The sequence below is a fragment of the Ostrinia furnacalis genome, unplaced genomic scaffold (assembly GCF_004193835.3).
Source record: "Ostrinia furnacalis isolate ACB-3 unplaced genomic scaffold, ASM419383v2 OfSCF1918, whole genome shotgun sequence".
In the NCBI taxonomy this organism is placed as follows: domain Eukaryota; kingdom Metazoa; phylum Arthropoda; class Insecta; order Lepidoptera; family Crambidae; genus Ostrinia; species Ostrinia furnacalis.
The window spans coordinates 127277-143330 of NW_021132157.1; the positions used below are offsets into that span (position 1 = coordinate 127277).

Consider the following 16054-nt stretch of genomic DNA (forward strand, 5'->3'; position numbering starts at 1 on the left):
ATTAGCTTTGTAGCTACAATCAGAATGAGTGTTTGACTCGAAGGGTGGTGAATAGTTGCTATTCACACCAATATCATTTTTCATATCGGAGTTGTAAAGTTATGACTAGAATACATTTTGGTAAGTAGGAAACTAATTAACTATTTACGGACTAGGTAGGTACCCGTTTTTATTATTTGCTGGTCTATTTTAGATTATGTTGGTGTAATAGTAATAAAGTATAAACTCTACCGATTTATTTACATATCACATTACTTTAATTTTGTTGTAACAAAAAGAAATATAGAGCGTTCCTCCTAAATTAGGTCATCGCAGATTCGTAGAGGTATGGAAGTATAAACTTAATGAAAAGGATTTTTAATTGGTTAATATTCTATATTAAAAGTAAATTACCAAGTTAAATCATTTCAAAAAATATACCTAATACGACCGACGCGCGACGAATATATTTTTGATGCGAGACCCTAATCGAACCCGCAAACTATCGCGAATAGGTACGTAATACGTGCTATGCTACTCCATCGAGTTAAAAATTTATGTTAGCTTTGAGATTCTGTAACTTTTCGCTGACTGATAAATACTTAGAATTATAAAAGTTAAGCAGGCTTTAATTAATAACGAAGTGAAATTAAAATTAACTTTTATGACTTTAATTTAACAATATTTTTTAAAATATTTCGTCAAATTCAATGTTATGTTGCTAATAAATCGAAATATCTTACGAATAGGTGTTATTGTGGATGTAATTACATTAACGTAAACAATAAAATATGTATCACCCATCCACAAAATCAGAAAATGAAAACGACAGAAACCATTCCTAATCCGACAACTGATATTCAACGTGGTGGCGCTGCTGTCGCTCCGTCGCGTTATAAATACCGTTATCGCTAACTTCACTCCCTAGTTCTCAAAGACGCAATAGTGATGTTTTGTCTAATTAACACGAAAAAGTGGGACAGTGGATTTCCATTTAAATAAGTTTTAGTGCACCCAGAAAGTACTATTTTTAATTGGCGGACTTAACGCCTTTCAGCTCTCTCTGCCACTGGTTGATTTCTAAGTTACAAAACGTAATCGCAGTACTTAAATGTTACCAAAGAAGCTGTTACCTACTTTACATTAACAAAGAAAAGTAATGGTGAATTTACAGGAGAAAAAACAATTATTTACAAAATAAATTACACCAAGTGGTTGCCTGTCTCATTATTTGATTTAATCATTATTAATGGTAAATAACAATCAAGTAAACTAATTTTACACGTAATGACAATCAAGTCTCAGTTATCCAACATTTAAGTCCTGCAGAAACCTAATACCGATATTGTTCGTTACTGCATCACTAGGCGGGCGGGGCACAAAATAACGTTATCGTCGTAGCGGTTTCATTGCTTGCGTTTCGTCGCCGCTCTGCGTTCGCTCATTCGCCACGGGCCGCGCGCGACTTCCGAGACCAACTGAGATCGATGTATAGCTAGTGGGAAACACTGTTTGTGAAGCGTCGAATGAACCAAACCGTACGCAAATTGCGCCGAAACTAATAAGTTGTTAATCAAAGTGATAACCTGTGTTAAAAAGTGGAAATTTCACAACATCACAGTGTCGTTGATAGCTGTAATCAGTTATTAAATCGCAAGGTATGGTAATACAATAATCACGTCATACTTGTTACGATTATTAGCTAATTAAGTCCAATTTGAGTTGATTTATTAGATCGCGTTATATTATTTGTCAAACAATTTATTAAAATATTCTTTGGATGTGGGATTCGTCCTTAGCATTTGCGATTTGTGTGGGAATTCGGTCAACATGACGTCACTAGGACTGATTTATAAACATAAAACTTTTGGATCATCCAGCAGCCGGGAATACAAGGTCATTACTCGGCATTTATGTAGTAAACATGAATTGGCAAACGTTTTAAAAGCTCTATTTATAATGTCACTATCACTGTTTTGTTGTGGCAGCGGGGGACCCGCCCTGCCCGCGGAGGCCGCTCCGCGAACTTGCACTGCATTCCAATTAAATCATTAGCTCTATTGTCACACCTAACTCCACTAATTCCATATCAAACACAGTCTATGCTAATTATACCTTACTTCTGTTGTAACTCCACCCTTATCAAACTTATTATTATTTATTCACAATAAAAACAATTTTACTTTACACTGTTGTTCTGCTAATCTGCTATTGAATTTAAGTACATTCTGATAGATTGTCAAATGTTTTAAATTTTATTATTTTTATTACACTTTTTCTTTTGTTTTTACTTTGTTGTTTTAATAATTAACTAGAGGTACAGAAGAGATGTTCTTTTGTTATTAATTTGGTTTAAATGTTAAATCATAATAGTGTAACTTAAATTCATAATATTGATTAATGCTTACATCCTCATCTAAGCGTTGTTATGTGAAGCACTTTTAATTTCTATTTTTCATTGCTTTTCTACACTCAAGCGAATATAATTGATTTATCAGAAATATAATTATTACAACAAGAATTATTAAGGATTAGGTAATCTACAGTGGTTTAATTTCGTCCTCTGTCTCATATGGACACACCATGTACACTCCAGAATTACATAACACTGATTGCATCATATGCATGCCTCCATAACCTAGATTCAACACGATGGATATATAAAATGTATGTAAATTCCATTAATTCAGGCACACATTTTCAAATGTGTTTTGCAAACTGATTTGAGCAGATAACTCAAATAATCTATGTAATTCATCTTGTCACAGTGTTATACACAAAAGAAAAAATACAAATCTGAAATAGGTACTAACAATAGAAGAATTAGGTGTTAATTTCCTTTATGTGCTTGTGGAAGCTCAAAGACGTCATGAAATAAGTAATCAGACCAAATCTGAGGTGGCCGATATGATACATGATAGAATTTCTTAAAAATACCCCTGGTGATAGGCTATAACTTAATAAAAAAATATGATATTTGTTTATAATTATAAGAATATCTATTAAGTAGCTTATTAAATAAAAAGCTATGCAACTAAACAGCTGTTAAAATTTAAATATAGGTAGGTACACCAATTTTAAGCTGTTCTTGGAAGTCAGCATCGGAGGTTTTTAAGAATCAAAAGCATTCTGATAATGACAACAATGATGAAATTATTAAATTCTTATTTTTTATTTTTAAGTTAAACATGCAAATTAGATAAAATTGATGAAACTATGGTAGAAGTCCTAGTCTTGTTGTGTGTTTTATCTTTACCAAAATCCATTTAAATGCAAAATCATCTCTTTAACATTTTCTGAAATAGCTGAATCAATATTGATTTGTTTGGATAGATTTGAACTTTGAAAACATAAGCAAGCCTTTTAAAAAAATAAGTAGATAGAAACAGGAAAAGGAAGTTTGTATGATGATATCATCCACCAATTTAAATAATATTAAAATGTTTCTGCTCTGGTAATAAATCGAGTTTCCGAATAGTTACCGCATTTATGATACAAGATGCGTGATAGACACTGTGACAGATGGAACCGCACGCGCGTGAAGCCTCAGGCAGACAAGCTAATCTTTGAATCGCCCAAGAGATCTATTCGCCTTCTAACCAACATTTTTATTCTAGCCTCCAATAAAATCGCTGTTGGTTTATCAAATTCTCTGTCATGTTGTTATATCCACTTTATTTGCTCAGTGTGTCTGTTAGGACGTGCTCGTGACCTTGAGGCTTGTCATTAAGCTGCACTGCGCGATATTTCTCTATTTTTGCCTGATTATGAATCATCTACCGCTAAAGGAGTAAATGTGGCGCTTACGTCAGATTTTTATTTTATTGTACTTGACGATTGGCGAAGAATACCAGACGTGCGTAGGAGTTGATGCGGTTTCAAGATCATACACTCAACACATTACAAAATTACATGCTAATGTCCCAATTACAAAATGTGTCATGAACAATATTCCTTTTAAAAACAATCGAAGAGTTCAAGTGGAAACTTGCACTTACAAATTTTCCGTCTGAACAAATGAAATCAACAGTAATTATTATTGCATATGCTAACAAGTTATTTAAGATCGGAGCTAAACAGCGCGTGGGTGTTGAATATAGTCATCTACTAATAAAGAGGAGCCTTTGAATCACCTTCAGAATTAATGCATGCTCCTCTGCCGTGGCTTCGACGTTGACCATACGTACCTACCCAACTCATTTACACTAACATTGTCTGCTTATGTGTGCAAAAGCGAAATTATTACATAAGAGTAATACACATTACAGTTGATACAGACGCTGAATTGAAAGTGAATTTCTTACAGCAGCTACTAAACATACCTACCTACTCACCAATTCAAATGATTATGTTAACAGTTACACAGTATCGACGGCAAATTACCTACTCAAATCTACTTAAAAACATATTTTTTCTGGTCGAGTAAATAGGGCGTGTATAGGTATAGTCTACCATTCATAGTTTAGTAACGTATTGTCAGTTGTAATGCTGGTCTCTACAACCGCTTAATGGTAAAGTCATTATTTGCTCGCCGTTAGAATAATGTCCACAATTTGTGAACTATGCTTGTGCCGCGGCCCGCGATACCAAAAAGAGTTAAACGTCTCCGACATAAAAGTAAACCACAGTCAGGTTTTTGGCAAGGTGTTGCCGAATAATTACTGGTCTTATTGCATATTATCTCCGATACAATTTTTGCAATAAAACCAGTTTTCGCTTACGTATACCTATTCTGTTTATTTTTTTGCTTGTGGATTTGTTTTATTTTTTATTATGTTGATGTTCAGTTTTGCTTGGCGACTGTGACATTGCGGTTGCGACTGAGTTACGATTACTAGTATCACTGCTGTGTTGTAGACGTGTTTGTAGAATAGTGCTGTATTTTGAGAGTGTGGTGTTGATTTGCAGTTCGGAGAGGTCGAAGGTCCGCGTGTCCTTCTACCAAGGGGCGCGACCGCAGTGCGTGTCCCCGCCGCCGAATCAGCAGGATTCGCACGTGTTATACGCGGCCTTGCTGTCAGCAGCTGCCAACGTAGACATGACCGACCACGCTATGTACAACAGACAGATCAGGTAAGAACTCAGTCATATACTAACTTTAGAGGACATTGCAGTCATGGAGCAATCTTGTCTGGTAGGAAATATGATTAAATTCTAAGTGAACGTTGTCCTCATCGATCTGATTCAGCCATGTCAGATTCCTGTGGTTATTCACAAAGGAACCATCAACGCTGTGAATTAAACAATGAGTAAAGAGGTTCAAGATAGCTCACGTCTAGAGATTGAACCCGAATGAAACATTTACATCTGATGGCATTAAGAAGTGAAATTCCCTGTCAGCTTCTGTATTCCAAAAACCATACAACTCAGCCTTCAAGACTCGTGAATCTTCTTGTTCTTCTTGACAAGTATTCTACACCATAGATCGCATCTGCTGCACCTCTCGGCTCAAGAGAGATTGTTATCAAGACCATGCTCCTGCAATGTAATCCCATATTTTCTCCAAACAGATGGTTCACAAGCTCTGAAGCTATGCTCAATATGATGTAGAGTTGGAAGATCATGCTTGAAATGGTACCAACTATGGCGCAATATGACCTGCTTCCAGCAGTTTATTTTCCTCTATATTTTTATGGAGACCTTCAAACTTTAATATGCATAGTTTAAATAGCGGGACTCTATAAAAATAGATTCATCCGGTCATAAGAAATTAAAAGCATTTCGTGTCGGTTCTAGCATTGAACTTGCAATGATTGCGTGATATATTATGTTGTATCGTGCAAACTCTAGTGGTTAGTGCTATGCGTGATGCGGCACCGTTCTAAACGTCCGCACTCATGCATGTGTTAATTGAGAGTAGTTTTCGTCATTCATTCCACGTGCTGCAAAAGTGGAAAGTTCGACACTCGGTGACGTTGATCCCAAGGGCTTTGATCTAACGGTAATAAATTCTGCAGTCTCGCATGATGCGCTTCACTGCACTCTCACAATTGCATCTCAGTTTTCTCCAGATTAATGCAAAACTAATGATCCCGTCTGACTACTGTAGGTATTACGTAATAAATAGTACATGCATCTTTTTATCTGTTTGCTAATTCACTGTGTGCTGCATGCAATCTAGATAAGTCACTCATTGGCCGATAACACTTTGCAACAAAAAAATATGGACTTGATAACATCTAAATCGAGCTGCGTCTACTCAGTAGTTTTATTACAGCTTTAATAGGCACTGTTTGAGAACATAACACGTTGTAGTATCAATCTATATAAAAGAAAGTCGTGTTAGTTACTCCACTTATAACTCAAGAACGACTGAACCGATTTAGCTGAAAATTGTCAGGGAGGTAATTTAGAGCCAGGAGAAGGACATAGGATACTTTTTATTCCGTTCGAAATTTTAAAAAAAGTCTGCTTATTTATTGCCATTAAGGCGGAACAAAGTTCGCCGGGTCAGCTAGTAAATTATGAAACTGCCGCTTTTGTGGGCGCATAGTCGCTAATATTGAAGTATTTCTGTAATTATCTCGTGGTTAGTAGATCGTTATGTCATCGGCAAGTTGCAATATTCGTCACTTTATAGACGGCGTTGTTTATTTGCCGGCGCTCGGTATTTTTCCGAAAACACATTTTACAGATGTTGATGCCGATTGTTTCAATTCCGTCATCTGTCTATATTACGGTATTCATGGTCAATATAATGTATAACATAATTTTTCTGTTTCACAAAGAAAGATAATAATAGAAGTTAGCGATTTATCAGGTAGTTTTCAGTGCAATGACCATTGACCTCAAAGATTATTAATTATTCTATTTATCAGGTAGTTTTCAGTGCAATGACCATTGACCTCAAAGATTATTAATTATTCTAAGTTTTTGATGAATCAGTGAGGTCTATCTATACTTCTACATTTTTTACGAGAATAAAGTTTCAAAATAGAGTACCTAACATCGCAACGCAATTTAATTATCTACAAATAAAAAACAACTTATACATAGCTGCAATAATCGAATTCGTATCTTATTGACAAACTTTTATGACCGTATGTTTTGTACTTTTAGAGCCAATTATTTTTTGTAAACGGGATCATTGCCTTCCTTCCGTTTTCTCAAATCACCGACATGCAATAAGCAAACGACATTTTACTTATGTAACGTTTGTTCTTAGGGGATCTTATTTATCTTTGTTTTATTTAATAAACATAACTAAATACAATGCTATTTATTCTGTTATTTGTAGTAATGTGACTAGGTCGACTAAATATCATTAAAACACCTTCAGCGATGATATTGCCTTGGCTACGGTTTATGCTCGGCTATAAAACCCGCCAAACGTACCTACACATATCTACAATGTTCATAGAACCTTGTTTAGGTCATACGTAGATTGTTGTGGGCATACAATGTCATCTCTTCCCATTTAAATTTCAATGTATGAAAAGCGTTGTGGGTGCGCTGCACGTTGATTAGGAACTATTTCGAGGTTCGGCGTAAAATCCGTATCATTTATCAGATTTAGATACCTACACAATATAAAGTAAGTAGCCAACATCTGAAAATGATAAGTGACTGACGTTCACAGATAGGAATACATGCATTTCAAGTGGTTTCTCGTATTCAAATTCATGAAGGTCAAGCCTGGTTACCATCAGTGAGCACTTCTTTGTAAGTCAGCAGGAAAAAGCGAGAAATAATTTTGCATAATCTACTATTCAATAAGAATCACAATATAACACGAGCTGGAAAATATTATTTCAAACCTACCTGGCCCCCACTTGTTAACGCCTTTAGTTATCTCAATACTAATACTTGTTGTTAGTTATCTATCACATTTAAATTAAAAAATACGTAAAAACGTATCAAGAGGTGTTTAGACTTTCAAAAGCAAATTCCTTTATGAGAAAAACGCGCTTCAAATACAGCCTGTTCTACCGCCACTTCAGAAAACCATATTAGCTGCTACTAGAAAGAAATTTTCCATCTCATTAAACTACAAATATTGAGATTTGAGCTACTAGCGGCCGCCCGGCCCGTGACTTCGTATGTGTGAATCCCATTTAGAGGTGGAGTTTTGTAAAATCCGTTTTTAGTGAGGTTAATGAGTGAACCTACGTTCTAAAAGGAACCCTCATGCAAAATTTGAGACTCAGCACTTGTAGTTTCTGAGATTTCGTGATGAGTGAGTCAGTCAGTCAATCAGTGACCTTTTGCTTTTATAATAGATTAGTGAGCGATTGATGTATTTTCCAGTACGGAGAGCGGATGGGACAATCCGTTCCGCCCAGACGGCGATCTCAGCCGCGAAGCCGACGAAATCGTGTCGCTGATCAAGGGCGGGAAGCCCATCACGCCCACGCCCACAGCTGCGCCGCAGCTGCCCGTCTGCGAGGAAATAGAGGAGAAGACTCATGACAACAACGTCACCGTAAGTACCAACGTTGGAGCATCAAGTGTTACCAGTTGTAGAGTATAACCACGCATCTTCTTCCTCGGTCCCTCACTGATGAGGATCGCGACCACAGTGTTCCTCCACAGACTGCGGTCATAAGCTGTGAGGACCGCACGATGCAAGATGAGGATTTCGCGATTGAAAGATCCGCTAGATGGCGGGACGTGGATGTGGGGTCTGACTGCTGCGTGATTGGTGGATTTTGACATATCTGTCAATGTCATGTCAAAAATAACCAATCATGCAGCATTTGGACCTCGCGTCTACGTATTGCCATCTGTAGGATTTTTCATTCGCGAAAACCCTCATTGATGATATAACCACGCTGCTATATCATCAATTGAAGGTAGCAACCAGCCACCATTGATGCAAATGCCATCAAACTCTGCAGCTCTGTAAGAACCTTGCAACCTTCTCTGTAAGAAGACTCATGACAACAACGTCACCGTAAGTACCAACGTTGTAGCATCAAGTGATACCAGTTGTAGAGTATAACCACGCTGCTATATCATCAATTGAAGCTAGCAACCAGCAACTATTAATGCAATGAGGGCTATCGTTTTTATACTTAACAGTTGGCACCCCTGGCGATTGACAGGACCTTACTCTACAGTGGCGCCATCTTGATGAGTGCAAATGCGATAGTCCTCCTACCACTTTAGCGCTCACAAGTTGGCGCCACTGTCTTCGCGACTAGCAAGTGACAGGACCTTACTCTACAGTGGCGCCAACTGGTGAGCGCTAAAACGATAGCCCTCATTGCCATCAAACTCTGCAGCTCCTCTGTGAGAAGACTCATGACAACAACGTCACCGTAAGTACCAACGTTGTAGCATCAAGTGATACCAGTTTCACAGCAGCAGTCACCTTTGATACAATTACATACTATCAGACACTACAGCAGCTTCTCTTTCAGGATATAGAAGAGATTTATGTACTACTATAATAATATCTGCGTAAGTAGATGCTGTATTATACTCGGCGTAAAGACTCGTGGCAAGCGGTGTAATAATAAAACAGCGCGTATCACGTTTTCTTTCGCACTCACACTGGTTATGGGTGACGTCATACAGACAGGCATTGCGTTTTATAATACGTAATAATTAATAAAATATTGGCGAATGGCGAGTGTGTATCTCTGTTTCAAAAATTACTTATGGCCCCGCCTGCCACGTCTTTGGGCCGAGTATAGTACGCCAGCATAGAACTTTGACATCACCTTGACATGCACGTGAATCCATACTTACATATTTATACATAAGACGCCTTAATACTTCGCTAGATGTGCCGAGGTCTGTACCTGCTGATAAACATTAGTGTCGTTGGTCAAGGCAACCAATAAATATGACTGTAAGTACTGATTCTAATGGGAAACAGCTGTCTTCGGGATTGGATTAGCAACAGAGGTCGGCGGTCATGAGATGAGCCATTTGAGACCCGCCCATCATTTGAAGTAAATACCAAAGTTCATACCCGCATCTATGTTACGCTAGAAAAAGTGCTTTGCTGACCTGATTACAGTTAGGCCCAGAACAGACGGTGAAACGAAACTGCAACTTCTAGTTACATTTGAGTTGCATCTAAGTGTCTGCCATAGATTCCGTTGAGACCACACATGACGCGACCAGTTTGAAACCGGTTTAGATGCAACTCAAAAGTAACTAAAAGTTACAGTTTCGTTGCAATTGCGTTTCACCGTGTGTTCTGGGCCTTAGTGCCCGATAACATTAGAAAGTTAACGAATATTGAACTACAACTGGGTGATTTGTCCAAAGGCCAATTCTCCGCCGTCGCCGCAGACGAAAGTGGCGAGTCCAGTGCAGCAGAGTACGCCGAAGGCGATGAACGGCACGAAGAACGGCGCAGCAGTGCCCGAGGCACGCGCCGGGCAGGTCGAGGTCCAGCGCTCGCAGCCGCAGGAGCCGCAGCAGCCGGAACACGTCACCATCAAGAAGAAGCCCAAGTGCAAGTGCTGCGTCGTCCAGTAAGGCCACATAGCCCCCCCCCACGCTTCACACCGGTAACACGCTATGCCTCCAGCATAATACTGCCAAACGTATGCTGCATCTATTGGACGTCTGAAGACTCTTCTCTTTTGAAATTCTAATGCGATCTTTTTTTTCATCATTTGTGATTGAACCGATATCGCCATTCGAATGAAACTATTATTATGTAGCGTGTTTTAAACATTTCATTGATTTACAATGAAGTTAAGAGCGTTTACGCCGTTTGGCGCAAAAACAGTACTTTTTCAACTCGTTACAATCATTAACCAGTAATACTACAAATATGTTATAGGCATAAATAGTTAGGCAATTTTGTCGTCTAAATAGTTAATTGAGAAAATATTGCGATTAGTTTAGCATTTAAGAATTCTATCCAGATAAGTCCACACAGGTTTTGTAAATTTCCACTTTAGCGTCAGTTTACAAGCTGAAATTTTTATAAAAACACTGTGAAAACGATTTAACAAACATATATATCCTATAGCATAGATCCTTGGGCAAATAGTTATCTGAGAAAATTTTTAGATTTAAGCATTTTACACTAAGAAATCACAAATTAAAAGAACGTGAAATACCCAAAAATCAAAGTGATTTTTTCACCAATATTCTTCCTTTATTCAACACAAAAATAGCTTAATATAATAGAAGAATATCTTATCTAAAATATTTACTTTGAAATTTAAAATAATTCATTGTAATTTTTTTTCTATGAGTATTTGAAAACTACTATAAATCGCCGCGCACGAATCGTTCAAATTCAGTCCGCCTCGAGGCGTTCTAGAGTGAGGTCACGTCGCTCGGTGCTCTGCTGACATGTGTCACGCGTACGTTGATCTTTGACAGGTAGCTGGACTTTTATAGTGTATCCGAAAAATCTTGGTGGTAGATTTTGCGATCACGTGGTAATTAAAATATTTTATTGTTATTTTTCATTACAGTCTATTTTTACTACAAATTCTATTTCAGACGTAATGAAAAATAAAATTAAGTTATTTTTAGCGATGAAACGAAAACGATAACCCACTAGCTGCCCCCGCAGCTGGTGGGTATGAAATGTTATGCATTTTCCGGATAAAAAAAGAATAGTAAACAGGAAAAGTTTGTTTTGAATAGAACCGATTTGAAAAAATCTCTCACAATTAAAATTCAAAAAATTTTCTGCTGAACATAGGCTGTATAAAATATTCTCAAAATAGTAAAAAACCTTTGCTAATTTACTATTTGATAAAGAATTTACGTATTTATTATTGATTAGGTAGGACTAATGTATACCATTATTTATAATTATGGAGTCGGTGTTGGAAGATTTGAAGATTTTATAGTTTCCTTGAGCTGTCACTTGACAGCCTGGCATACTTTTACGATGGTGGATCAAAGTATTTTGGTTTGACTATAGAGCGTGAGAACACGCACACAGTCATAATTATTTTAGTGTGAATAAAACTAGCATCGAAATTACCTAAACTTGACATGTCACGCTAGACGTAAACGCTCTTAACTTTTTATTGATATATGACGTCATACCTACATAAGATACTTTATGATGAAAAACAACTTATTTACAGTTCATACAACACATGCTGTTGTCATCACTGTTTTGTCATAAATATTTCCTTTTTCGTATGTAAGCAATAGTTTAAGGATTTTCTAATATACTATACGTATTATGTTGGAGTATGTCTAATATTTTGATGCAGTATTTTGTTAGGCAGTAAACTTTTTCGGTGTTTACACGGTGCTGTTTCATTTTCGAGCTATTCTACGTTCGTGAGTCTACAGGTCGATTTTCTGAGATGGACACCAATAGCTATGTTATGTAGAGAAAAGTTTGATATGAGCTCGTCTCTGAATACTTTTCTCTGTAGCTAACAATTTGGCCATCTCAAACAGTCACCCTGTATGTAGAAATTTATAATAGTCCAGAATATCTGTGTTCATTGTGCTATTTACATAAAAGTCTGGCTCGTACGTTTGTACTACTTAACGAGTAGTGTTTCGTTGAATAACTTACATCTATTTCGAAGTTCCGTTTTGAATTCTGTTAAGATTGTTTTTTGATAATTTTATAAGCTAAGTTTTTATTGAACTTTTTAATAGGGTACAAACTTAAAGTATTTTTGTTTAGCTAGTCTGAGGGAAATGTTTTGGACGTTATAATATTTCAGATTTGGACAAAAGTATTTCGGATAAAGATGACACGCGCGGTACAGTGCAAGTGATGTTAAGTAACTTGATTTGTTATCCTAGAGAATCTCGGCACGGCTGCGGCAAGAATGATAAGAGCTTGCTATTTAAGAGAGATTATGAAAATGCTCTAATTTATCATAATAAAATTTTAAAATGTGACAAAAATAAAACAGTTCTGCTCATTTCAAAAGGAAACATGTCATGACCTTGGAATCATGTAATAATTTATTTAATAGCTGTTACTTTAAAGTTGAATCTGTGTTGAATAATATTTATTGACAATTTATATGTATATTTTTATATCTTTATTTATACAAAAGTATTATAAAATCATACAGTAAATCATAATATTGGAAATGTCAGATGTTTATGATCTGTGGGACTACTCTTGATCATATAAATTGGATTACGAATGCTAGTTCCTTGTAGACAATTAATCGTTTCAGTAGTTGTTAGTAATAATTCGTAATAGTAGTTATCCATTATCCTGTGGTCGATCTATGATTATAGTGTTTTCAATTATAATATTATTATTATATACTTTAAACACAATAAGCTATGTCTTTGTGTTTGCTCATCATCCGTCTATTTTCATATCAGTAGTTCCACAGAAAAATGTGATTACTTGTAAACTGTTACTACCTACTGTTGTTAGTTTTTAACCTAGAACTCCTATAGCCACGCTTGCGTCCAATACTGTATACACACTAGTTGTGGCATACTACGAGATTGTCGCTAATCAGTTCATGAAATAATCAAAACAAGTCGATAAACACTTTTGATAAAATTATAGAATAAGACTGTATTTTTTTGGGTATAACTTTGTTTAGCGAGGTAACGGAAAATAATTTTGTGCAACTGGTTAGTGACAATACGCCACCATCAACAAAATCTGCTGCCAGATGTTATATATTTGCTGATGGAGGATCTAGATTGCAAGCCATTTTATGTGCATGACAAACTTCTATATAATTGAAGGATAGTTAATAAAATATGTTTAAAATATTAATTGGCTATTTTCCTTGAAATCCATCTAATATAATTAAAGGGTTTTGTATCGCTCGAATGAGGTACATATATTGATGGGATAGCAGAACAACAACCAGGGATTAATTACTATGAGATGACGGACCGGAGATCCAAGAAAGGATTAGGCAACTAGAAGTGCTCTTTTGAAAGAAATAGCATTTGATAAGGTAGATAGGGAATTAGACAGGTCATAGTTAGGATGTCTGACGTTTGAATTGTTTTGGAAACGATATTATAATTTGATGTTTACTAGGTTTTTGTATTTGGTAAATCGGAGGTACCCCTCACGAGCACACAACGACGGGGTTGTAGAGCTTGACCGCTGTCAGCTGACCATGCCTTCATTGTGAGACGTGTGAGGAAACGACCAAAATTATCACCTTCCGACCGGCTTATTGACCGGGCTACCAAATGTCCAAATTCGACTATTTCTTTCATCATAAACCTAGATTGTCGCGGTCAAGCTCTAGTACAGTTTGTGCACGCCTAATTGATGCGAATGATATACGGAATAGTGGCGTAGATCCAACTAGGATAGCTTGTTGTATATACTTTTGTATAATCCACATCCAGCTGGTTGCTTTAGTCAATCTGATAAAAAATCGTTCCGTTACTATCATTGATTCCATGTAAGCACTAACGATTGAATGAGATAGACATTGCACTAGACCATTAGGCTTCTACGATACTTGCAAGCGTCTGTTCTGCGATAGATCACCACTACGTTAGAGATGGAGGTATTCACTATTTTCTTTCTACGGAGTTGGACGATAAAGCTTTTCCAAGAAGTCTTACATTTAAAATCTCATTTTACATTCTTACGTATTTCTAGAACTTATACTGCTTGTTAATTAATGTCTTGTTATTTTTTATTATTATTTTACGACAAATAGGTCGTGCAACAATTACAGTGTGTTTATTTTGGGCACAAAATTATTGTCATAATATGGGAGTCGTCATACAATTGATAAAGTTGTATTAGGTACTACTCATAATTTTGAGTTGCTATTTATTTCTGGTGCTAATTATATTGATTTTGGTATCAGTACATTACACATTTGGTTTTCCAGTACTTTAAGGAAAATAATACGTTTTTTTATCAAGTATACCGATAACAATTATTATTTTTACCTATGTATAGATGTATGTCAATTATACTACTGACTGTTCAACATTTTTAATTTATTTAGAGCACACCATCTTAATATGTTTAAATAGTATCACGACTCCCGTGAACATAATAATGTTATGTATTTGTATGTAATTATGTAAAGTATCAATAGTAATGTCTATATGTTAATATGTGCTGTATACATTCTATAAAATTGATGTGGTCGTTAAAATATGTTTCTTAATAAAGTGTTTTATTTTTAAGTAAAATACTGACATTAAGGGACTATATTTTAAATAGTAGTTGTTATTATACCACCCTTGATGTACGATCTTCAATGATTAAAAAATAGATAAAATTTATGTACTTTATAATCAGTAATCGATTTGACGTGAAATATGTTCTTATTTCCAATGTTTTAAATACAATGTATCGCAAACAAGTAGCTGTATGTGTAATTAAAACTAAAATGACATTATATTTGTATTAAATATTTACTTTCTATTTATTATTGTCAATGAATATGTACAAATCAATTACATTGTAATTATTTATATTAAATCTTTGAAGGCGTTTCGAGCGTTATTAATTTTATCCTTCCAAAATCGATTTAATAAATCGATAAACCCAAAATAATAGAACACACACTATGGTAATTTACTGGTTAGTGTTCGCGCCTTACTTTAGTAGACTATGTATTTCTTCCACTATGATTTCATCTCTCTACATCCAAATGATTAAACCGTCATATCTCTATTCTGAGAAGAATGATTAGATCTTATTTTTTTGTCATTTAAATTCATTATGCTATAAACTGGGTTAAATTCATTAACGATAGGTTCTTGATACGAGTACATACAGTAACATTCACGTACACACAAGCAAAGAATATATTTATTCTGACGAGCACACAAGACAACAAACCTGGCAGCCGTGATGTGACATCGACGCTCATTATAATAAAGATTCAGACCCCAGACCTTAAAGGTGGAAAAGTTCTCAAAAAGGTTACTATAAAAAGCTCAATTTAACTCTGCTTTTCTTTATGGAATTGCTTTTAACATAGTTTTGTTAACCAATACCTTTCTGCGTACCTGCACTGTGACAAACTACTAGACTAAATCTGATTTTTATGTAATAATATTTGGACAATAAATTAGAAGTATTTTCCCCAACAGCCAGACAGTTTTGACAGTTCCAACTCCTTGCCAGACAGTTTTTTTAGGGTAGCTTCCAAAGTCACGATGACCCAAACTTCATAATTCACTAACATTATATCCTATATTGGGAGCATAC

General features: G+C 35.9%; 1 protein-coding gene across 1 annotated transcript in view; it reads left to right on the forward strand.

The window, feature by feature from the left end:
• Positions 1-15191, forward strand: part of LOC114354086 (uncharacterized) — a 52089-nt gene extending 36898 nt beyond the window's left edge. Inside the window, exons 6-9 of the mRNA XM_028306338.1 lie at positions 4888-5052; positions 8227-8401; positions 10201-10635; positions 11926-15191. Of these exons, the coding sequence (XP_028162139.1) occupies positions 4888-5052; positions 8227-8401; positions 10201-10413 (553 nt within the window). The 3' untranslated portion in view covers positions 10414-10635; positions 11926-15191. The remainder of the gene's footprint in view (positions 1-4887; positions 5053-8226; positions 8402-10200; positions 10636-11925) is intronic.
• Positions 15192-16054: the final 863 nt, after the last annotated feature.